Source organism: Hylaeus anthracinus, unplaced genomic scaffold (assembly GCF_026225885.1).
Source record: "Hylaeus anthracinus isolate JK02 unplaced genomic scaffold, UHH_iyHylAnth1.0_haploid 11985, whole genome shotgun sequence".
NCBI classification, from domain to species: Eukaryota; Metazoa; Arthropoda; class Insecta; order Hymenoptera; family Colletidae; genus Hylaeus; species Hylaeus anthracinus.
The window spans coordinates 3056598-3082753 of NW_026534333.1; the positions used below are offsets into that span (position 1 = coordinate 3056598).

At 43.5% G+C, this 26156-nt stretch overlaps 1 protein-coding gene and 1 long non-coding RNA gene across 2 annotated transcripts; one reads left to right on the forward strand and one right to left on the reverse strand.

Annotated features, from left to right (window-relative positions):
* Window positions 1-535: 535 nt before the first annotated feature.
* On the forward strand, window positions 536-26102 carry LOC128886993 (serum response factor homolog). Its single transcript, XM_054142372.1, has 5 exons — window positions 536-1184; window positions 7016-7267; window positions 17916-18021; window positions 21123-21227; window positions 21402-26102. The coding sequence occupies exons 1-5, from the start codon at window positions 708-710 to the stop codon at window positions 21614-21616; spliced, it is 1155 nt and encodes a 384-aa protein (XP_053998347.1). The 5' UTR covers window positions 536-707; the 3' UTR covers window positions 21617-26102.
* On the reverse strand, window positions 14629-17906 carry LOC128886996 (uncharacterized). The gene is made up of 3 exons (XR_008459946.1): window positions 17034-17906; window positions 16008-16936; window positions 14629-15805 (listed from the first exon to the last, which is right to left on the reverse strand). It is a non-coding gene; the product is annotated as an uncharacterized LOC128886996 (long non-coding RNA).
* Window positions 26103-26156: the final 54 nt, after the last annotated feature.

Here is a 26156-nt window from a genome sequence, read left to right on the forward strand (position 1 = left end):
GAAAGCTCGTACGCGGTGCAAGAAATAGCGGCCCTACACAGAGAGCCGCTTATCAGCCTTATGTTTTAGCAGGCACGTAGAAATAGGAAGGACATACCGGTAAAAGAGAAGAGGGGGAGGAGAGGCGTGCAGGAAGCGCTACTGTCAGTTGGATTGGTGTTTTGTCGCGGCGCGCCGAGTGATCATTTGAAAAGGAAGGACCACCTCTGTTCACCATATTTGGCAAACTTTCCCTAATATGGTAACGTCTACTTCTAAATATGGCAGCCGGGGACGCCCTCTCGTCGATTCCTGTACCACTCCGCGTCATCTTTTCGCCGTGAATTTCGGAATATCGAAGTCGCTCGAAAGCCGTTCGTCGTCGAATCGTGGACCACTGGGAGACCCTCGATTTTTTCATATCGAAATTATCAAAAATCGTTCCGTGGTAAACGCGGCACGGAACTAGCGGACTACTTTTTCACCGCGTGGCTGGTCGTTGGTGGGGGTAGAAGTTGCGCCGCAACGTACGGAGGCACCGCGTTAGCACGTAGGTCAAGTTACGATACTCTGCGCGCATTCAGTTCGCGGGGAGCGCTCGTGCAGTGCGCGTTGTTGTCCCGTGTTCCTCTAGATGGTCGATCACGTGGGAAACATTGCGCCGACTTTTCGCGATTCTGTGGCGGAGAAGGGCCGAGGGAAAGGGAATAAATGTGTGCGAGTCCGTGATGGACAACCCTAGCGGCGGAAGAGATAGTCGGTACGCAAGTCTTGGGTACAGCATGGGGATGATAGGCAGCGACGCTGGCTCGGAAATGTACGGCCGACCGTCCACCTCCCAGCTTACAACTTCTCAAATAAGCCGCGGTGGCGCCACCATGATGGCCGCGGCGGCTGCTGCAGGCGCACCGAACGCCGGTGTGGGACCCGTTCAGAGGGGTATCAAGAGGACCACCTCGGACGTATGTTACGATGACAGCAACGCACGGCAAGCGCTTTCGCAACAGCAAGGCATGTCGATGTCTGCGGAGTGTGTACCCGACAATCTCGAGGAGTCATTCACGAGTTTGGGCCAACCGAAAAAGTCACCCCCATCGAACGGCAAGAAAACCAAAGGACGGGTCAAGATTAAGATGGAGTACATCGACAATAAGCTCCGAAGGTATACGACCTTCTCCAAAAGGAAAACCGGGATCATGAAGAAGGTTTGTATCTGGCCAAACCTGTCAGTCTATTTTTTTTTATACATGCAGAAGCAGTGGAATCGCTAGGATTACCGCCGGTTGTCACCCCTAACGTCACTCCTATGATCCTGGTCTCCTAACAGTATAGAATCCTTAGAAATATTTTCTCATCTTATCCGTAAATTCGTAATTTCTGCATCGTTCCGCATTGTAATGGCAGTAGCGACACAAGCAACTGCCAAAATTAACCCTATCGACGGGGAACGACTCGCACGTGTGAGTAGTTTTAGTGACACTTACCTAGAGGGTCTTGCAATCAACGAGTTCGAATTATGTCATAACCACGGAAAATAAATTTTCCTTTTCACGATACACACGAATTTTATGGATAGTCATTTGGTGTCCACCCAGTGTAAGCCCTTAGCGACGCCGCTGCATAAAAATGTGTCGAACATCGGTATCGACGATCGATCGTTGCGATCGATTCTTGTGCGACCGTAAAGTACCTCCTTGCACACGAAACGTGTTACAGTGCGTTCGAAAAGCCGGTTTCAAAATGTGACACGTACTCGATTGGTGCGCATGAAACACCGCCTTTATTATTATTGCTCGAATTACCGTCGAGTACAGTCTCTTTGAAAATGTGCTTTCCTTACTCTCGAGCTACAGAGTAATATTCGTTAATATTCGTCAGCTTTTAGTTGTAATAACAGCGTTCTAGTAATGATAGATCAGTTTCCATCTGCTTGTTGACATAGATTATTTTTTTTTTGTTACATTTAAACGCACTTCTTCGACTCGTTTAGAGTACATTTCTGCTGTGGGTATACTGTCGTTCAAAGTTTAAGAAGATGCGGCGAGTAAGTTCTGCTTATGACCACCAAACGGTAACCGTTATCCTTCGCGTTTTGCGCGTTCTTCTTTATCCAAACATCGCATCCTCCTGATAGAGTTTAAATGCCATGTAACGATCCATTTTACTCTTCTAACCGTTGTTGAATACATTAATTGTGTTGGTAGTGGTAGAAGGGGCGGGGACGATCACCCCCGTCTCAAGAATTATGGAACCTTAAAAAAATACATTTATTATTCATTTACCGTAGTTATTGGGTTGTTCGAAAAGCTTATGTCGATTTTTGATAGGTGGTGCAGGTCTGAATATGTCGAAATGGCTGAAAACAAATAATATATATATGTACATCCCTTAAAAGGTGGAAAGGTTGTGGAACAAAATAGTACCTATGTAATTCAATAAATATACGTATAAATAAATGTATATTACAATTCAAATGTGCGTTTGAAGTTTTCTTAAAAATTGGCACGAACTTTCTGGACAACCTAATATATTAGTATCGAAAAGTCCTTTTCCATTTTGCGAGACAAGGTTTCGTTAGCGATATATAAAAAAAGTTGGTTACTACGCGCGCGAACGCCTGAACACGTGCTTCTCCCGAACGAGTATCCGTGCACGCAGTCACGCGATCAGCTGACTTGGAATACAAATGGCGCGCGTCGGTAGTTACATTAGCGAAATTTAATTGCTCATATCTTCATAACGAAGCTTCGGATCGTGAAATGGTAAAATACATTTCGATACCTTTTTAAACGAAGAACAAATCGGTCGGAAGAAAAAGGTCCCACAGTTTCCTAGCCACATTATACGAACGTAACATATTAGGTTGCCCCGAAAGTTTCTTTCGCGAGTTGCACTCAATTATTTTATGTGGTCGTGTTTATATAAATAGACAATCTAATTTCATAGGTATTCATGTTGTAACAGTATAGGAGCAAAATGAATCGTGCACAATTCAGTAATGTAACATAAAACATAAAATATCGTGTATGTATTACTTATTAATAAAGCGAAAGAAACTTTTGGGACAACCTAATACACGAAATTGGGATTTTTTTTTTTTAATGCACACAAGAACGAAGATATCCGTCGGATTATCGAATAAATGAAATAGTTTATAGTTTTCGACGAAAATTAACAGGCGCCACTCGAATAAAACGGATGAAACACGCTGTGCGTGATGGATGCGCGCAGGCTTCTACGAGCGCGCAATTTACGAGTGACAACTGTGCGCTCGCTACGGATTTGCACGTCGTGTGAAACTTATCCGTGTATTTAGGATGAAAATACACCCAGCAGAAACAAGTTGTACGACGTGCTTTCGTCACCGGAAATCGTCACGATGATTAGGGAGGGATTCGAGATAGCCGAGTAGATCGACGAATTCGTAGTGTGTAGCTGTAGCAATATATGTACACTCGTACTATAATTCAGAATTATATATTCTATAATCTCATACTCATACTATATACTCATACTATAACTCAGAAATTTGTATGTTTCTGTGCCATTTTCTCAGAAGAACACCTTGTATGTTATACTATTTTTTCTATTTTTCAACATCGATGTAGTAGTAAATACGATATAGTAGCGCGATTTAACACTGCCGTTTAACATTTACCATTTTTTTTAGATTATCCCGTGGGTGTGTTTATTCGATCCGAAACCCCGTCTAAGCTGAATCTGTAGAAGAACCTAAGGGAAATTGCATCTTTCATACGAATTTAGAAAACCAAAGATAGATTGTTCCCCTTTTCTAAAGACGGGTCTCTATAATTAGCTATGTTTTGACACGAAACTGACAAAATTGCTTTACAACGGCATTGGAGAAACGAAGATTAAAGTTAATCTTGTAATAAACAACGGCGTGCTATGGTAAACACCAATGTCAAGTTAAGCTTGAATTTTTGTCGATAACGTTGAAGAAAGTTACGCTTCGCTTATCGAAAATTTCGTTTCGTAAATGTTCCGCAAGTTTTTCGAGGGAACACAACCAACGAAGAGACAGTTAAAAATACAGGAAATACCGTAAATAATTTCCGTGGGCCATAAGCGTTTAACATCGTAAAGACAATGTCTTCGCGATATTTCGTTACGTTTATTCGTTTCTACGTCGCAGACGTACCGTTCCCATTTCCCGGTAGCTACTCGAATTTCAATACGTAGATTCCAACTAAATCTAAAATGCGTCTACGCGTAAACGTTCGGGCGCTCGCTAGAAAAGGAACGAATTCTATTCGCGGTGTATTTATAATTGTTATGTCATTAAAGGAACGATGTCTCGAGCGCAAATGGAAACCTAGTTTTTCCCTGGCGCGCGTCGAATTAATTATTTATAAAAATCTCGCGTTAATAGCTGTGCAGGCGGCAACTATTTGCATAAATGTGCTCTATTAAGTTCTGAATAAATCATGCGCGCCTGATAGGCGTTGGATGTTTACAGGTCTGACGAGCGTTACTTTCGTTCTTCAAGGACCTGTAAATTTATGGTACAAGATACAATTTCTTTTTTTAGGACATTATGTACGTAGCGTTCGCGCGAGTTTCAAAATCCGAGTCTCGGTTTACGAAAACTTGCGCGTCGCGTGACATATTCGACGATCTTCCGAGTCTATGTTCGATGTTTAAACAGTTGGATTAATGATTACACCTCGTAATTCGGTCCGTCAGCGTAAAAGCGCACTTTCGCGAAAACGCAGTTATCGCTTGGTCGTTAAACGGTGTCGTTCTCGAAAGCATAATTTGTTTACGAGACGCTCGTGTTCTAAACAACTGAATTTGTACTCGTTCAGTGCAAGTGACACGTTAATTCTAAACCGTGAAAAATAAAAACAGTTCGAGTCGTTATTCGATATCGATCGGATAGGATAATGAAATGTTTCATAATCACCTTTAAACGCTGAATAACGTTAGAAACTATTCCATAGCTTACGTTTTGATATTGTTTTGATACAGCGCGACTGTAACAGGTTGTGACTCAGAAAATAGACTCGGATTTCCCTGGTAAACATGATCTTGCGCCACTTCTTCAGGGGAACACTTTGTATATCATACTATTAGCTTCTATCCCCGTTAATATACGTTTCTGGCAGCATATCGCCTCCCCCTGAACGAGCCGACGACTCTTTTATTCCCTTTCACCGCCCCTAATCTATCTCTTCTAGTTTCAATCATTGAACTTGAGACATTTTAAATTGGAAGCGTTAATCTTCAAAATGTTTACTGTACCAATCTTTTATCCGTTATCGTTTAGAACGCTGTATTCCGGTTAATTAGATCTGATCAAAGACTAAGCTAAATGCCAAAAAGAACGATCATCATAAATTTCTGCGTTTTCCGTTGATTCAACTTGGTTGTCCCGTGAGTCATTCGTCTCACAATTACGATAACGTATTCTTACTCGATTCGCCGTGACTGCGCTTAAGGCGCAAAGAAATGTTGATGACCAAGTATTTAGTATTTAGTATTTCTTCTTTAAATAATTAATTGGCACTCTAACATCGATGGCTACGTATCGAGTAACCGAGTACAGTGCTTTCAAAGTAGAACTTTAACTTAATCTTCGTTCGACTTGGTCTTAACATTATAATAATACTTATAATAAACTTAGATACCTGAGCTCGCGTAGGTGGAAACGATATTGCTCGGTCTATATCTGCATAAGAATGTCTTCGTCTTTCTTTTTCCATTGGGATTCTTTTTTCGAATTCCTGTAGATGACAAAGAAAGGATTCGAAACGTGTAAACTTGGATACCCGAGCTCGCGTAGGTGGAACTAAAACGCTTTGCCTATGCGAACGCACGAACATCTTATTTCTCGATGTTTAAATTTCAGATGAATTAAGTATGACTTGGCTAACGCGTTTATTCGTAACTGGCTACTTCTACTCGCTATGGCTTCTATACTTCTAAGTTAAAATCAATCGAAATAGGTAATACGCCGAACGAATCTTCAAAAACAGAGACTCGCGTAGAAAAATTTTGTCCTAAATTGTCTTATGTGTATCGCGTTGAGTGGCACGATGTATAATACGAATTGTTAGACGATACATCTATCGAATAAAACTTGCCTAGTGGGAGCATTCCGAAGGTCCAGCGTCTTATCGACAAATCGATCCAGGCTGCTCCAGGCCATGGATAGAAAGCGGTTGTCGATTCGTTGAAAAGTTCCCGTCGTTATTCCGCGACTGATTTGTCGCGCACACCTTTGGATCTTCGATGATTCTAACGATGATTCTTACGATGATTCTCTTCTTCGTTTGATCGCGAGTGGGATTAAAAAGACGAACGAATCCTCGCGTATTTATATATCGGTTAGCTGGCCAAGTTTCGCGAGCACCGCTAGTCAGCAATTTGAGTTTAGCGATTCGAAATATGGGTCACCATGCAACAGGTGGTTTCCATATTTTGTTGGTACCGTACGTGCGAGTAAACAGAGCCCGAGCAGAGATAATCCCGTCCTAGGAGCAGAGAAAGGGCTTTAGTTACTATAGGATAGTCGATCGCGAGGGAGAGCTTGTAGGCTTCGAAGGAGTTACGAGCGACGAGTCAGTCTTCGAGCTTCGTAACTCCCGGCGCGATACGCGATATTAGACTTTGTTCTGACGACAACGATTTACTGGCAGATTAATCTTCATAAATTCCTATTTTAAATGCGAGCTCGATCGGACAATTGTAGCAAACAGCTACCGTGATAGCGTCGATAGTTATAATGGGTACGAAGACAAAGTCTCTGTCGCGATGCTCGAAGCATTCGAGTAACAGTGATCGAGTCTGGAGCGTTTCGGTTGTACGAAACTTTTTATCTCGATTTGAGACTTGGAAGTCTACGGTGGAGGTCTCGCGAAGTGGATGGCTAGTATACTGCAGAAAACATTTTAAGAATCGGTTCGTTAGTTTCAGAGATTACCCTCTATGTACAAACGAATGTTGCCTCTTCGAAAAAGAGGAAGCGAAGGCACGCGAGACACTCCTAATTAATGGTTGACCGTGTTCGCAGGCGTACGAGCTGTCGACGTTGACGGGCACGCAGGTGATGCTGCTGGTGGCCAGCGAGACGGGCCACGTGTACACGTTCGCCACGCGAAAGCTCCAGCCGATGATAACCAGCGAGGCGGGCAAGGCGTTGATCCAGACGTGCCTGAACAGCCCCGATCCGCCCACCTCGGGCTCCTCGGGGGATCAAAGGATGTCCGCGACCGGGTTCGAGGAGACCGAACTGACCTACAACATAGCCGACGACGAGCAGAAAGTAAGGCAACTGGTGTACGGCTCGCCGCACGGTGGCTCGCTGCACGGCGGTTATCCTGGCGGCGGGCCAACCGGAGGGCCACCGGGTCATCCGCCACCGCCACCGCCGCCGGGTTCGCAGCACGCGCCACCCTCGCACGCGCAGCACGCGCACCTGATCGCGCATGCACACGCGGCCTCGCCGAGCTCGCACCTCGTACCGTGCTCCAGTCCGGGTCCCATGCTGGCCGCAGGCCCCTATCAGCAGTCCTGTCCCTCGCCCCTGCCGCCCCATCACGCTGCCTATCATCCCCACATGTCGCACTCGCATCCCCAACGGTAGTACTACCCCACTCGAACGAGCACCAGTTTGTCGCTTGGCTCATTCCACGTCCCAGACGCCCCCGCGCGTCCTACCGCCTGGTGGTTGCCATGTCGGTATCCGTGATCCACTCGAGGAGAACCCCAGCTGTAGCTCGCTTAGGACCTGACGGCGCGCAGCGAATTCGATTTCTTTGCAGTCCAGAGGATACGCGGACCTTCGCGGTACTAGGTGTACCTCTAGGTGTACCTCTAGGTGTACCTCTAGGTATACCTCTGGGTCCTTAGGTGTTACGAGGCTCTGGATAATTGTCTATCGCGCGATACTGTCTACAGCGAAATTGTCTGGAGTGCAAAGGATTCGGGAGTCTTTGGATCGAGACGGAATTCCGTAGGTATCGACGAACTTTGCTTCGCAGGGACTGAAGTTTTCGAAGACTGTTCTCATCTTCTTCGTGTTATTCGGTTTGATTTGTAGGAGAAATTATGCGGTAGAGGGTTTCGTAATTCTCTGAGCGTAGTATTTATAAAGTATTATAATATTTATAATAGTATTCATAAATACCCCAGTCCCTGGCCATATCAAACAGACCACGACCTGAACCACTTATCGCACTTTCGCGATCTTGAATATCGATCCAAAGCTCTCAAATGTTCTCACGCGCTTCTTTCAGATACTCGTGGATCAGAAGTCCCGATAAGATTCCGTTTGGTCGCGCTGTAGGTAGATATGGGGGATGGAAGAATCATCGTTGGAAGGAGTTTAGATTCTTAACAGGTCAGATTATTCCGAATAATCAAACAAAATTCACGCAACAAGGAGGTAACACCTGATCTCTCGATCCCTCATCTCTACCATCGGCGCACTCGTTGTTCTCATCAGGTTTGCGTCGTTGTTACAATCGTCAGGGCTAGACTAACTTCCGGTGAACTCTAGACGCGACTCTGGACACTCAGGTCTGAATGGAGATGCTGCGCGAGTGTTTCTTGAACGTGTTGTAGATTCTTCGTGTCCTCGGTGCATAGACGGTTCGACTGGTTTCGTTGTTCCACTGGCGAACTTGATTGTTTTTGTTATTCAGGACATTCGCATTGTCGCGGTTTAATGCCGGCTGTCCACTCGAGAGTTTTATTTTGTACAGTTATTATACTCTCCAGGGGACGCTAGGCGTTAAGCACGCGGGATCTTCTAGCCATCCTTTCCTGGAGATAATGCACCTGGAAATGATTCAGATTTAGCGACGAGAATTTTGGAAAAAGCTTTGTCAGGATTTTACGACGGTCGGTAGTTGATCGTTGAAGGTTTGAAGTTTCTAAGAAACACTGAGAGATCTTTTAACGGTGTCGTTAGTCTCTGTCGGTCTTCCAAGACGTTTCGGAAGATGGACGCTTGGCGTTACGGGTAATTGTAATTCTCGAATGTCTCGTTATCGTGGTGGACGTAAAACCGTGCGTCGCGCAGGCTGAATATAGAATCAGCGCGACGAGAGGAAGTTCCTGGACGACATCCGACTTTCTTTTCCGGACGGTGAATATCGAAATTCTCGATGAGGCGCATAGCATCCGGTGTCGATGGAAGTACGGTTATTTTCTTGTCGTGACCGCAGGCAAACGGAGCAATTCGTGAACCGCGAGCAACGTTAGCTCAAACGCTGGATTAATATTCTGGATGGTTCGCGCGTTACGGTGTTTGTCGAAATAAATTGGCCCTTTGTTCTTTAACGCGCCCAGCGATCGATCTGATAGTCTACGAGCCCCGACACGGCGAGCGACTTTGACCGGCCGATTGCAACGAGAGGGTTAAATTAATCGACGAAGTGAAATCGTGGGGACAAGAAATCGTGCTACGACGATCGGGACGATGTCGAGCGAAGAGAGCCCGAGCAATTAACTTTTCTTTCGACGATATTGCGCGAGACACCTGTCATCTTTAGGATGGGGTCGACGGTACTTAACATAGCAGGTTTCGGTACTCGATACGCAAACGAAAGTCATTCGTGTCCCACAATGCGCGTTCCGGATGTACGATTGGCTCGAAAAGAGACGTCGACGGTCTGCCTAGTTTTCGGACGGTATTGTACCTACAACAGCTAAGAGAAATAATTACCTAGCGTAAACATAAATAAGTATACGGACAAAGTTTGAAATCGCCGACTCGGATAGTTTTCTTGAGGGGAAAAAAAAAAATGTAAAATTCACCTCACTTGTACGGTTTCAACCTAGGCAGACTTTTTCATCGGCGGTAATCGAGCGACGCTTGTTCGGTGTAACAGTGTTTTCAAAGAAAACTGATTAGAGCGCAAGGAAACGTTGCAGCCCTTCGTTTCCAACGTATAAATCTAGTCCAGTCGACGCGTACTGTAACGTATACGAGATTTACGTCCATGGTTCCCGTTCGTAGTTAGGAATGAAGGTGATCGATTAGTTTCTCCAAGCTGGATCGTCACCTTCGTCGATCATTCGCGATGTTTTATCTGCGGGGAATAATTAAAACTTTTGTTACAAAAAATGTTGGTTCAAAGTTGAAACAATCGATTCGACGTTCTCAAGTTAGCGTGGTCGAACGATGGAGCTTCTTTGGTTCGAAAGGTGTAAATAGAATTGCAGGAAGGGGCTAGAATCTAATAGGAAACCTATTATGCTCGTTGTACAGGATATATATATATATATATGTATATGTCTCCGTCATGCACTGTCGTCGTAGATTCTACAACTTCGATTGACTCTAGTTGTTGCTCGTTTGTTGTTGTTCTTCGAAGTTCTAAAACTATAGGAAAAAGAAGGAAACGAAGGAAACCCGTAGGATCCGAGGGGAATGGATAACGAAGATTCGGGGAGCAATGGCTGGATCTGTACGTTAAATGGAAGTCCAAAGACTTTTTCTACTGGTACTGTAGGGATCGCGTGGCGACGTGCCCGTTCGAGTCTCGCTTCTTTAAGAAACACAGAGTTTCTCGAGAGGAGCTGTACGATTTTATTTTTTAATAAAACGCACAGTCGGCATACATCCGAATTTCTGCATTTCAAGTTGTTGTTAAAAAATGAAATCCTTGGGTTCTTTTTGGATAACTCTTTGGAAGATGCGTACACAAGATGCGTACACAAGATGCGCGTCGATAAACGAGAAACTCTGTTCGTTGAACGCGCACAGAGGTGTTGGGGAGGGGAGGGGGGGCAGTTCTAAATCGTAACTTAGGGTAGTGACTCATGTGATGAATTACTGGTGGAGCCGTGTATTTTATATTCGTACACGTGCCCCGGTTTTTCTTGTTTACTCGAATCGTATTTATAATACCCTTACGGCGATGGAATCTTTCTTATTTATTTAAAGACCTGTATATACGTTGTAAGTTGATCGATCGACGCCGTGCAACGATACTTAAGAGGAACTGGGTCGAACCAAATCTCCGTGGGCCGCTGTTTTAGTCAAAACGTTGATTATATTAACGATATCAAGTAGACTGATTCCACTTACGCGTTGAATTCAGCAGATCAGCTTAAAATAGTTGGACGACCGACGAAGGCTTCGAAGGCTCCGACGTGATATAGAAGTTAGGCATTCGCTAAAAACGTTGCTACACCGAATATACTGTAATATACAGTGACTCATAGGTTTGTTAGTACAAGACTATTAATTCGTCCAGGCACTGTTCGAGATAGATGGAAACCGAAACGATGGGCAAAATTCTGAACTGGATGAAAAAAAAAATGTCCAACAAAAACGAAATACTCTAAAGTCGATAGTTCGCTAAAGTAGATGGACGATTCTAAAATTATTTAGAAAACACGTATCGGTTCGCGATACTCGGGTCTAAATATCCGGTTCTGAAAATGTCGAATACATTTTCACATTTTCTACTTTTACGTAACCGATCCTCTAAATATTTTGGACAGAGCGTATTATACAAGCACGTAGCGAACTCGATACAGATTTTATTTTCTGTAAAGCCTCGTGTTCGGAACGAGTTTATTTAGTGAACGCGTCAGCGATTTGGTTCGTCCCGATTCCAGGCCCAATTGTATTTAATCGTAACGATCGTACCTCGTCCGTAGGATTCGAAGGCAGGAACGAAGGAAAAATCGAAGCATCCGTTTCCCATTTTCCCTCCCTGCGAGTGATCCTTACTCGAGGCATCCTTTTTAATACTCATGTCGTTCAGGTCGAGGCGTTCCGCCTTTCCCTGTGGCAAAAAAAGCCGACGAAGAAACGAGAAATCGTAGTACGTGGGTGCGAGTCCGAGCCAGTAGATCCGGCGGTGCACGCTTGGCATTGTTGCGCATTGAAACATATATATATTTATATACATACATATAACTATATATTGTTGTGCATCGTACATTGTTCCGTATTGTGTTTGTACTGAAAGTGGCATGTGTAGTATTTGTTTGTTTTTATTTTCTCTATTCGTAGATTAAGTAGTTAGTATTTAAAGATACCATTTTTTTTTTCTTTTTTTTTTTTTAATTTAATTTAATTCCCACGACTTTCCCCTCTTCCTCCTTCTCCACGGTCCCTGTCCTCGTTATCCAACTGAAATAATCCTCAAGTAGAGAAAACCGACTTCCGTCTCCCTAGATCATCACATTATGCATGCTTTAAGTGTGTGCGTGTGGGTATGTGTATGTTATAAATGTGTTGTGTGTTGTTGATTTTTGTTTGTATCGCTTAATATTGACAAAAAAAGAAACAGGTAGATAGATAGAATAAATAGATAGACACGTTACACGTGGAAGCGAAGAGAGAGAAAGTATCGATCAGGCGTAAAGTAAGGGAGGATCGAACCCGAATGGAAATATGCAACGAAAATGTAATTTTGTTTCTCCCATCGACGCACAAAGTACAAATAATATATATATATATATATATATATATATATATGTGTGTATATAAATATATATATATACATATTAATTAACGATATTATAATCCTAAACGGTAATCACGAATGTACGGCTGGCGTGCCTTAGTATGTATCACATGTGTAAATAGTGTACTGTAAAATACTGTGATAATATTTATATTACACGTACGTATATATATTATCGTTCATTAATGATACGGTCCCAAACACGACTGTACTTTTGTCATCTCGTACACACTTAGCCGAATATTACCGAACGCTCCAACACTGTTGGTACGAGGTGCCAGTTGTTCACGAACAGGTAGGTAGAGAACACCCACCTGTTGTGTAGTGAAGATACCGTTCCGATTTTTTTTTCATTATTCATCTTTTTTGGTCTTCTCGGCACGCAATCGTAGCTACGACGAACGTGTTTGGGACAGGGCTGACGAACCTGTAACAAACATAATAACTTTGATACTCGATATTTTTCATTAATTTCCACGGGACGCGTTCGTTTTCTTATTAACGTTTCGTTAATTCTCGTACGAAAAGATTCGCCACCCCTGTCCCGCGACGCGTCATAGATACACAAACGAAAAGGAAGGAATTCGATTGGGTAACAGTTTCGCGTGAAACGTTTAAATTAGTTGCGTCGAGGAGAATAATGAAACCGTGCTCCTTCGACGAAGGAATTAACCGTTTACTGGTTCGCGTAGTTAGCGCGTTGTTGAACAACGACAAACAAAAAAACCGTGGAATTTTAAGGAATTTATCCTCTAACGACGTCGGATTTCGTTCCGATATGGCAGCTATCGCCGAGATCGTATCGAAGCTTTTACTTGTCGTCTGTGCGGGAACACGCTTCTCTCGCGATTCGTCCAATTGAAAATTAACCCTTTGCGGTCGAGAGGCGTCTCTTGATCGCCACTGGGAGGCAACAGTCTTCGTTTATATTGAGTTTTAATTAGTTCGATAATCGTGACAGAAAGTTTTTACGAAGTTCTTGTTGTTTCGAAAGCTTCGGAACTCTGTGAAAATGGATCTGTACAGTGAAATCGGAGGATAAATTCAATTTTACAGAAATACAGAACTTGATGTTAAATCAAGCGCAAAGGGTTAAAACCAACTGAAAGAGAAACTTGTTATTTCACGCAGTTGGAGAACTGTTTCGTTGTATGCATAGTTAACGTCGAAACCGTAACGAGCAAGATCAATGACCCGTCGAAGCTGCCGTTTTTTTTTCTTTGTTCAAAACAAATTCTATCGCTTCGAAAAGCGAAAGAGCTCGACCCAGAATTCTACATTTTTGTAATTGACGTTGGAGAACGATCAACGAAACGGCAAATACAATTTTCTTGATGGTGCAACGATCGCATTCCTTGGTACGCTAAGTAATTTATATGGAAACGATAATATTGTAAGAACTAGAACCTTCCGATATGCGTCGAGTTGCAAGATTAAATAATAATCCCGTTAACGCTGCGACTTGCTATTGTAAACAATGAATCGCTTGAAAATAAGACACCGATCCAACAGCCAATCCACTTTGCCATTCATCTTTTCAGCGTGATTCGCAAGGTAGGTCTGATTTCTCGATTAGCGCACAGTACACAGTTTCTATCCGCGATTCGCGTGTATTTAGAAATTCTAGTCGAGAATCGTTTCGTTTCTCACGCAAGTTAGCTCTAGTTCTTGCTTACCTTCGGTATACATAAATTCGAAGGAAGCATTTCTTATTTCGATCAACGAGAGCTATTGTTTCCGATCGAATAAAATTATATTTCGAAGTTCGCGTATATTAAAGTTTCTCGCGTCCTGTGCACTCGTAATTTGATTCTCGAAGACAATCGAAACGATGAAATTCAATTTCGTTCGACCAGAATTGCTCTCATTGGCCAAACAAGGGCACGCCACTTGATCCGCGATCTTCTTTACCGAACCGTCTCTCGGTTAAAGTCTGCAAGAACTTCATCCTTGGCATCCCCTAAAACATAAGGTTACAACGCTACCTAAATCGCAATTAAAAGCAGGGGAAAAAATCGAAGAAAAGCGAGGTTGCTCCCTGTTCACCGAACAAGATCGTACCGAGAAAACAACAACGCCCCCTATAGGATCCGTGATACTCTTTGAACCTCCCTTTTTCTCTGTCGCGATTTGGTGGGTTCTTAGGGACGAGGGGGGGGGGGAGATGGGAGGGGGAGGGGGGTGGGAGATATCGATTGCAACGGGGGTTCCAAGCCATGATTTACGATCTAACGACTTAACGATTATGATGCATTTCGTCGAGGAGGCACCCCGATGGATCGGACACGAGGAAGCGACGAGGACAACGGTAGCAAGAAGTCTGCCAGGGCGATAGAGAGAATGGCAAAGAAGACAGGTGGGAGAGGAGGGCTGTAAGGGAAGGGAAAGAGAAAGATGGCGGGGAGAGAGCTAGAGAGAGAGAAGGTATGGAAGGTGGAAGCAGAATACCATATACGGTCACCTTTGTCAAAGCCTGGTTGTCGCCATATACAGGCAATGTTCGCGATGGCAGATACTTATATAGAGTCCAACTTAAGAATCAGGAATGCCGGTTTTTGTCGCGCCTTCTATACACACCCGTGGTAATGGGGGGTACAAATGCGACTCGGAAGTGATTGTCGACAACGCCTGCCTCTGCAGGACAAGGGCCGCTTTCGCAGCCCTCCGTGCTTTCGGAAATCCTTTACGAACACGCGCGGTTACGTCGACGTTCATGGCACCCGGGACTTGTTGGATCGTTGACATTAACGAGTAATTATAGGAAAGATCACGGTAGGCCTTGCTTCTTCTTCTGAAAGAAAAATTAAACGTTATAAATGGAATTTCCCGAGATATCGATCTGTACATTCTAAAAGAAAGAGTCTTTTACGTTTCATTTTGATTCCATTTTGATTCGATTTTGATTCGTTCCATTATGGTAAATAAATACCGACGAGATAACCATATGGATCTACGATAAAACTAGTATTATAATACCGATGCCGACGGATCGCATAAATACAATATTGCCCAGAAGTTCTTTACGAAGTCTTGCAGGTACGCCGAAGACCCCGTACGATTTTTAGGCGGTACACGGTACCAGTCCAACCGCAGCACCGCGCGTTGAACGGGTAAAAACTGATCTGTATAACTGTTCAATCGAATAAACGTCGCTAATAAATCACTATACGGGGTTTTTATTGGAATACAATTTTGCCCATCTCGGTCAGAGCCAAGCTTGCGACGTGGAAACGATTCGAGCTTCGCGGAAGCTCCTCTTTCTTGCTCTCTCTCTCTCTGCCCCTCCAGGTCGAAGAACGCTTCGTTTTGCTTTTCTTCCTCCTGTGATGGACGTGCACGGGAGCATCGGTTTTGGATGCGTGGACAGCGTCCTGTGAAATTGTAAATACGATTGTTAATCGACTATTAGATAAGTTTGATAATACTTTGAAAATTCGCAGCCTTGCGATCATTTCTTCAACATTTTCAAGGAGTTCTTTAACATCTGGAGACGCGACATACTTGGATAACGATACTTGTGCTCCCCTATATTCCATAAAATCCAAGAAAGCAAAAAGAAAAATGACAACGCACTCGAAAGCCAGGAAACAAATCGACCAGGATCGCTTTTCCATAAGAAGAGGGTCCATCGCGGTCCCCGTGGATGGTACGCCTCTCGCATGAAATCGATGGTTTGGTAACGAGAGGATCGCTCGCCACCGGAGTAGCCGCGTGATCCATCGAAAGACGAGCTGCCTTCCTAATCTCTGGTAGCGGTCTGAGCGGGACGCGATTTGCTTTCTCTCGATGCATACGCGATCCTCGGTCCCCTCGCGACATGTGTACGCGTCCTAACGAGGGAGTCGAAATGCATGTATAACGCATAGGTTTCCGCGACGCGACGGTTCGCCCAGGGAAAAAAGTATCCGGTGGTGGCTGCCAGACCTGGGGGAGAGAAAGTCACCCGGGGAAACACATAGCCCTGCGTAAATTTGTGAGAATCTCCGGTGGAAGCGCAGCACGAGTTCAGGCCGCGCGCTGATGGCCATATATGGTGCGCGAACAAGCTCGCGCATCTCTCCCTCCTAGGTAGCTTAGGTAGGCAAGTTGGTTCGTTGGTTGTTTCGTTGCTTGGGTTAGTTGGTTGCTAGACTCCCGTTGATTGATTGGTTAGTTGCCCGTTTGATTGGCTCGCCGATATTATTACCGAGGCGTTATCCACCGATTTACCAGCCTCGACGCGTAATGCGCTCCTCTCTTCTGCCTTGTTTTCTGCCAGCGACTCGTTAAAGGGTCTGGAATTTATGATCCGATACAGGTGTACTACATCATTGTATATCACTTATGACGTTACGCTTCCCTTCGCGCCGACTCGAGAGCAAAACTGCTACCGCTTTGACCAATCCTAAGCTTTAGACGAACAGCCAAGCCAATTGCCCGTTTCGTGGATAGTTTGACCTTTGAGCACTGGTATATCCTCGAGTTGATACGTTTTATCATTCGGCGCATCCATCGCGTTGCGTCTGAAAATTATTGCAAAGAATCAATTTTATTTGAATTCTTAATTAAATGTTGTTTTAATACCAAGCTAAGAAAAATAAAGTGTTTAAGTCCGCTCACCGTAGCGAGAAGTGGAGAAATGAACAAAGGTCCCCAAGCGGTTCCCAAGTTTCGAGAAATATGTCCAGTCGTTCCATTCAACTTGACAATTTTAACAGCGACGATTGTTGCCTCCAGATTGTATCTCGACACGCCGTTGAGAATAGTCATTTGCAGAGGCGATAATGAAGCAGAAACCTTGCCAAGCATGATTCATAAATTTCGTATCGACGCGACACGTTCTACCTAATACATATATGCGGATGCAATTAAAATCTGATTCATACGGGTAGCTTGTAAATTTGATTGAACGTACTCTCTCGTATCGGAATACGCCGGCAATGCCTAAGAATGCGCGCGTCGTTAACGTCCGAGAAAATTAGCAGACAAATGAACGTATGGAAACGTAAATAGTTATCGCGTTTTTTCGTTCGACGATCTTTCGTCCACGGTGATGCTTAGGCTCGTAATTATTACGTAGTTCTTGGAAATTGCCCGTAGATGGAAGACACTTTCGAATAGCAAATATGGAAATCGCGTACTTTGTGCGTCGATTGCGCAACATATAAATATAAAACGAACATAGTTGTATAAATACGTAGTAGTAGTACAAAATGTATAGTAGAACCTGAAATGAGGCGACGTCCGTCTAAACCTTCTCAGACGATTCATTTCAAACGAAAAATGCGAGTTCAAATGTTTACTTCTGTACAATGTTTACGTACGTCTTGAATAGCGAGGAAAATCGTCGAAGTAATTGACACTGGTTTGGCTTTGTAATTGGTTAAATATTATGAGAAGAACGTAAGAAAGGTTTTTTCTCCTATTCATTGATAGATGTACTTTTGTTATATAAAGTTTCCACTTCCTCCGCTGACGAACAGTATCTCTGCACTGTTTTAGGAAGACGGTACTTCACCTAGATCGGACGTCTGTGCCAATGAAAGCGACGGAGACACAAGCGATGGCGATTCTCCCGTTTCGAAGGATCTCCCAAAGAACCACTCGGGTAAGTGTGTCGGAAGAAACAATGGAAATTCTCGCTACTTTCGCATCAGCCAAATAAAATAAGGAAAGCAACGAAGGAGTCCAAGTTTTTTGGTTACGCGAGCAAACGTTACCAAAAAACGGAACAAGTATCCACCGTTGGAAGTGTAACAATGTGTAATTCTTTGAGAGCATCGAAACGATTGAATTCGGGAAACGTTCGAGTCTACGACATTTTATATAAACTCTAATTCACCGATACGTTTAAGTAAACTCTACGCTCCAAGGACCACGAATTGCTTTTATCGCGGTAAAGCTCTACTTTGAGGATAGGGGCGATAAAAATTGTGAATTTCTAGCTCGAAGGCGCTCCACGGAACGCCTATTTAAAAAATCTTTTTATGAGCATCTATTCAAAAAATACAAGAAAGCGACTAGCCATCGCGTCAATTTTATCTTTCCGTCGCTCCGATTCGCGATGTATAATTGTAACGTGAAACTCGAGGCCTGGCATGCGAAGAAGGATAGATCCTTTTCTGTGAGACAATGCTGGCTGGTTCTGTCTCAATTTTCGGTAAAACAATTCTAGTTGTAGAACTGCAGGATATCCTGGCGACGGTTTCACCCCGTTTCAGGAAGATTTAATGAATAACACCAGCTATGGGCCAACGTTGCCTTCTCGGGATGGAAATTCATTTTTGTCGTAAACTCCGATGCTTCGTGAACGTATCGGTGAGCAAATCGACGACTGTTATCGTATATTATATATTTCGCGAGATGGATTGTTGCGGAGATTGGCTCGATTGGCCTCGATAAAATGGCGTTGAAACGATGATTTACAAGTCGAGGACTTTGGATTCTCCTTAAGTTCGCTTTTCGAGCTTTTCGACTTCGTCAATTTCCCTCAAGTGTCAGGGAACTGTCATAGCAATGTGCCAAATTGTCCTGCAAGGTTCCCGACAGTTTGACGGGTATCTGTCGCGACTGCAATCGCTTCTTTAGAGAATTAAAGTGAGCCTCGGGTAACCATTTCCTATGTGGCAATCGGTATATGGATGATAGAGTACTTGCTTACTTGGTAAGAGTAACTTGATAAGTTTTCTTCTTTTACTTCCATGATCTTTTTGTCACAGATCACCCACCTTCTCGCGACCTAAACATGAAATGGGAGCTCTGTAAGGCATTAAAGAATCGTCTGGTTGTTCTCGTTGGATAGCATCCAACGCAATTTTTCATGATTAGTAGTCTCGCGCTGAATGCCGATGTCTCGACAAGATCACGGTTACTTCTTTGTATCGAGCCATACGCGTAGTCTAATACGATGTTTCTGTACAAGATTATCACCTGCAAAGTATTATGCCCACTGCCTTTAGTTTCTATATATACACGAGTTACAGAGTTTAACTTCTATATATATTCCCCCAAAGAAACCGAGCAGGACACATGTGTTCGCACTTCCCTTTCATAGTCCCAGCAAGCGATGTCTGCAATGAAACCTTCTCCGGAATGTGTTCACACGCAACATTGTTCGCTTCTGCGTAAATTTCTTTGTAGGCTCGCCACGTTTATTCGGATCTAAACTGTAGCTCTATCTCTTTAGCGTGTAGATCGATCTAATAAAATTTAGGTTCATCAGAACCTATGAAATTAGACTCTCAGCGTGGGATTCTCGACAAAATAGAATTTGTAGAAGTTCGAGAGTGAGAAACGCTGGTTATGGATAAGATAATGAATCGTTAATCGAGACGAAAAGTTGTGGCGGTCGGCGATTAAATTAAAAAAAACAATGGGAGCCACGCAATAGGGGTAATTAGCAAATTTGCTCGTGGGTGTGCCAAAGAGTACGGCGAGACCTAGGCAGCGAGCGGTAAAAGCCGTCGTGGAAAATCGTTAGAGCCGTAGGTAGCCAAGCGGGCAAACGTGTGCAATCCAATCAGTCAGGTAGGTCGGTAGACAGAGAAGCGTAGAAAACGAGAGAATGGTATCAGAGTGGTGTAGCAGCGCGTATGATGCGTACGAGCGAGCGAGAACCAACGGCGAAAGGGAGGGAGAAGATAAAGGAAAGAGGACACTTAAAATGCGAAAAGTGTGCGAGCGATGACGAGGTTATCCGTGTAGGGGAGTACATAAGGAGTTGTACGGGCCGCGATGACCAAACTAAGACAACGACGCGATGCCTAACTGGGAAGTAAGATCCGGTCGAAAGCCGCGCTCCGATGCAGGTGTACACATAAATATCGATGCTAATATATGGAGTGGATGCCATCCGACTTACCGATCCGCAGCCATGACGTACGTTTCTTTTTTTTTTTCTTTTCTTTCTTTTTCGCCTTTCCATTGTTCCCCGCGGCAAACTGTCTCTGTCGGAATTTTGATAACTCGACGCGTTGATATCGACTGGACGATCTTACCCCTCGACTCAGTTTCAATTGCTACGGCGGACTTCTCTTTCATTTTTTCTCTTCCCACTCGTTTTTGGTAATCGCACGATGCTTTCGCATAATGGATTCGTCGACCGCTGGTCGGCGAAAGAGGAACAGCGAGACTCGCGAAGGATTCATTTTTCAGCTCGTTAGTACCGCTGAAAGAGGGAACGATTTTCGCGATATTTACGCGAGATAATTATACGCGGATGAAACTGTTTCGAGTCGGTCGAATTCTTTGTACGAATTGTAATTACGCTTGTCGTCGCGTTGAATTATGCAGTTTGGTCCGATTGAATCGTTTCGCGGTGTTTGGAGGATGAGAATGTCGCTGGCGTGAACGAGCTAGCGGTTGTTGTACGTTTGGACGTTGCTTCGAAAGCTTCGAGGTTTTGGAAGCCTGAAAACGTTAAGATCGATTTTAGTAGATTATTCGTAAATTATTCTATTCGCGTTCTATTAATGTTGACTGCGCGTTGACTGCCTGATTAATACTCTTGAAAATTTCTAACGTGATTGAATTTTAAAGTAATAACTTACTTATGATTAAATCGTGGCATTTAGTTCCGAAGATCGTAATATTCGCTAGAACTTATTCCCTGATCGATTGCGTACGCGATCAACGGTACGACGAGTTCTATGTGGCTGCTGCAGACCGATTTATCCTTTTTCTGAAAGCATCGTCGATGATTGTTCGCAGGTATAATGTACCAGATGCCGCAGACGGTGATTTACTCGCCTAGTCCAGGAGTTCTACTCGGTATCGGGCAAAACGGTCAACCGGTGCAAATCTCTCAAGAAGGAGGTGAGAAACCGCGATCCCTGGAATCATCCCATGCGCTTCGGTCTTTCCGATACTAAACGGGGGTTCACAGAGAGAACGATACGGCTCGCACGTTTAGAGAGATCGAAACGTTCCCGTGCAAAGTCCCGATCCTTCCTGTTTCCCCGAGTAGAGGTTTTTGGCATTGTTTCGCAGGCACGGTAGCCCCGGTAAACTCGACGCAGAGTAATCAACCGTTCATCACGATACCACTGAACGTAGCGATGAGTGCCGCGGGTTTGTCGCTTCCAGTAACCTCCAGGATGAACGTGTCGCCGTCGCCGCGATCGCCAACGACGACGACGACATCGACCACATCGACGACGTCCACCTGTGACCTGCCATCGGACCTGAGCAAAGATCGCGAGTGACGTCGCAGCTCCATCGACGTCCACGACTATAAAAACCTGGATGACACTGTCGCTCGTTTATCGCGACGATGGGTAACGGGCAATTGGACCGACTTCTACTCTACGATGGTAATATCGCGTCGTCGAAGGAGCCTGTAACAGTGCCCAAACGTGCCCTTAAAGGTGTAATAGAGCTTGTCTGATCGGTATCGATAGGATAGATTCGGTATCGCTCCCATCGTCTGCAATGATCGCGTCGATGCGTGGATGTCTGTACTCGTTGTTAGAATTCGCATAACGTTCAACTTCCTGTAACGCGGTGTCACGAATTTCGTTCGTCCTTCGCAGCTCGACAATGGCGCGTCGGAGACACTTCGAGGACGTTCTTCGCCAGCATTGGGTAAAATACAGTCCACGATCATGATCACCGAGGATTAATCAGCTCTGAACAATTATAAATCATTCGTTTATGTTTACAGGTTACTAGTAAAAAGATATGTGTGCGTTAAACAACCGTATATATGATTTAGTTTTCTTTCGGAGTAAGATGGACGTTCTCCCCCTCTTTTAACCGATATACCAAACCTTTAACGTTATTTGACACGAACACTTCTACCTCGTGATCCGACACGATTACTGATTAATCTCCGTATGAGCGATTATTACAGAAGCGATGGTTGCCCAACTCTGGTTCTAATCTAGCCTGACTATCCTACCGATAGGTTCTTCATCTTTACCAAGTTCTATGCGATTGTTCCATTTACAATCGATACGACGCGTTTCAGAAATAAAATTAACAACGCGTATCGGTATACGTGTTTTCGTTGAAGCTGGGTTTCGTTACCAGCGTTTAATTGATATTTGTGCAATACTAGTCGAACGTTCCGCGTAGGAATCGTGAGAGGAATCGATGTTTTTAATGATAAAGTAATCGCACCAGTAGTCGACGCTTCTCGAGGAAAGAAACGTCGGAATTGTTAGCGTTAGCTATTTCTAACGAAATACAACCCGGAGAAAAGGTCCCACCGTCGCGTACGATACAGAGAAATAACAGATTATTTTTCCAATGCGTGTACGCGGCTTGATGCTCCAAATCGAGATGGCCAATTACTTCTGTTATCGTTTAATCGCGGAATTAAAGAGTAAGTCCCGCAAAACATGCGGTGCTACTTTCCTAGCGCTTTCCCCGGTGTTTACCGCGTCTCCTGAAACAAAAAACCGTCAACTAATGCAACTTTCGTTATTTTAATCAACGCATTAAATCCTCGACTTACACGGTTGATTCATTCCGAAGCTTTCCACGTGGACAAAGTAACGCGAACACCTGTGAAGTACCCTACATTCTTTTATTGATACCGCGTTGAGACACAATCAGCCTTAACGTAGCCATTGAATACCTTCCAATGAAATGTTATCCCATTCTTCTCTTGAAACGTCTTCCAATTACTTTGAAGATGCTAAAGGAAGGATTCTGCAACTCGAGGACTGTGTTTTTCATAGTCTGCGCTTTTATGTGATCAGATAAAACAACGTCGTTGTCTAGTCCAGTGATTTACTACAACAACCTTAGAGGTGTCCTACTACTGGTGCCCTTATTTTAACAGGGTACGTTTTCAAATTGATTTTTCAAATTCTTCTACGAGCCAAGCGTCTAAGTAATTATAAATTCGATTATAAAATTAAATCTAGGAAGGACGATGACTACTTAATCGTACAGGGTGCTTTTAAAATAAACTATAGCTGGGGTTCCCCTTCGTTTAAAATATAGAGAAAATATTCGTTACGTTTTTAACACGAAAGCGCGATTGGTCATCTTCGGCTCGCTTCTATTCGTAAATTTTCATTTGTCAGCTTGTCTGGTGAACTTATACTTTTCTCGGAACAACGATTTCAACTCGCAAGGACGCATTTAAAAAGTACGAATCACGCGAAAATCCTTTCGCGATTCGGTCCTGTGCGCATGATAACGGTGTTTCGAGATCGACGATCGGCTAATTAAAACGTGACCGTTTAATTGGCCAGTGATAGTGTTGCCAATATTTCGATCGATCGTTTAAATGGATAATGTTAATCGTTAACCGTAATTAGTGATAAGCACGCATTACTGTCAGCCACGTTGATTTAACAGTATTTTTCAACTACACAATCTCTATTTTACACGATATGGAAATAAATTATCAGCTTGTGATAGATAACACCGCGAGGAACTTGTATTTTTTTACAATATACCTGCGAATACTAATTTCAGACACGGATAGTGCTATCTGTATACGTAGAAACGAACCGTCAGCGTCGCGACGACCGAACTTGCCAGAGTGGTTGCTCGTAAAACATGTCAGGCGTTTGCAAGGGTACTCTGACGATTTGAGAACTACTTCCCCTCTCGTCTGGTCCTTGACTTTGGTCTTCGAGCTCGGGAGTAAACATCGACGTCACTACAAACTGATAAAAAAAAAATGTATACATGTCGAATAGAGTAACCTCCTTTTCGAAGTCGGTTAAAAACAAATAATTACTTCTCGAATCGTAAAAGTATTCTTGCGCGATACGTTCCAAAAGGTCTGTTCCGAAAGGTTCCAAAGCCCCGTCTGACGAACCCGAATCTGTATTTACGTAAAAGAATACCGAGGCAACCAGTATAATCTTTTCGAGCGATCAACTTTTCTTACCCCGTTTGTGTGTTATCGATTGTTTAACAGTGCCTTCGTAAAGGATTAAGAGAACGCGCGCGCGCGAGAGAAAGATTCGAAAATGGGACCGTGATATTCGTAAGCATAAGTATCATTCTTTTATATTATGTATTAGCTGATGTGTAATGAATTGCTTTTTAAACCATAAGAATTACGACAAACTTGTGTAACTTACTCTACCAGGTAGTGCTAGTCACGAGATCGCATCTAGTCATTGAAACGTGCAATGGAACATAAACAGCCATTTACTTGTTCCACCTACACCAGAGATGGGCAAAATTTCCTTTTAACGTTAAATGCGCGACAGAACCTTAATAATTGCATCGAGTCCTCGTCCGTTGCATGTGCAACTAGTAACGATTAGTACTTGACATAAGCTAAGCAAATAGGATTTACATATTATTGAATTGGTTACCTCGATCATTGCATGGACCTCGATACTTGCGATAACTTTCAGCCTCTCCTTCTTGCAACAATTAAAGTATTAATCATAGCTACTGAGAATAGACTGTAAGTGGGGTTCATTGGATTAGTTACTTCGATCATTGCACGAACCTTGATATTTGCATCAATTTATCGCATTTTGTCGCTAACGATGTTATATCGAGGGAATGCACGTCCATCAAGAGCCAACTAAAAAATAAAAAAATATTCTTGAATTTAGACAGAATGTTTCGTACAGGAAATCGAAAAGTTTATTATTTTTCAGCACAAATGTATACAGGGTGTCCCAAAAATGTTGTAACACCTTGAAAGGAGTGGTTCGGAGGGTGATTTGAAACAACTTTTTCCTTAGCGAAAATGTTGTCCGAGGCTTCGTTGAGGAGATATTAACGGAAAACACTGACCAATCAGAGCGCGCGGATACCGTTGAAGCGGCCGCGGTAGCGAAGGCTATGTGCTAAGCGGCCGCGTTCATAGGCTACCGCGAGCGCTCCATCGACATATTCGCGCTCCGATTGGTCAGTGTTTTCCGTTAATATCTCCTCAACGAAGCCTCGGACAACATTTTCGCTAAGGAAAAAGTTGTTTCAAATCACCTCCCGAACCACCTCTTTCAAGGTGTAACAACATTTTTGGAACATCCTGTATAGAAGTGTTTGCGATACGTTATAATAACGTTTCAACTGCTGACAGATTAAGTATTAAATATGGTATTCTAGTTCCATAAGAAACCGTCAACGAACCTCCTATAGACACGATAGAATAGTACCTACAGACAAAATCAAATTTTCACGTCACATTTTAATTATCAAAATGTTCGTTATCGTACGTAGGTAACTAAAGTATCATGGCTACGTCAACGGAAGTTAGGTGGAATAAATTTGAAAATGATAAACAAAAGCGACTCGCCTGGGAAGTATTTCTGTTTCTATATAATAAGTACTTCGTTTTCTACTTTCTTGTTGTAAAAGTCTGACGAGTGCTTCTTGGGTTTGTACAGAATAGCACAATTACGAAACTGTATAGCACGAGATTAGCTGACGTTAACGACGTTATTAGCGAGCGCGAAGGCGAGCGATGAGTCTGTCAAAAAAGGTGAATAACGAAGGGCGTACAATACGAACCATAGAAAATGCGATATCTCGACGACTTCGACATCACGGAAGTTACACGAGAAACTCGAGCTTGAAGTTTGTACTTACGTGTAGTTAATTGAAATTCTCGATCACCTACGACAACTGGCAGGGTTAAATGCGTACTATTTTATATACAATATACATATGCATATATCATTGTATAATATATGCTGCGAGGGTTGTTTGAATTTCTCTTGGATTTTATAATTTTAATATAAATAAAAGTACTTGGAAAAACGATGACTTTTAAATCACACGTTCGGATAGTATAGTGTTTTTAAGAAACAGCGC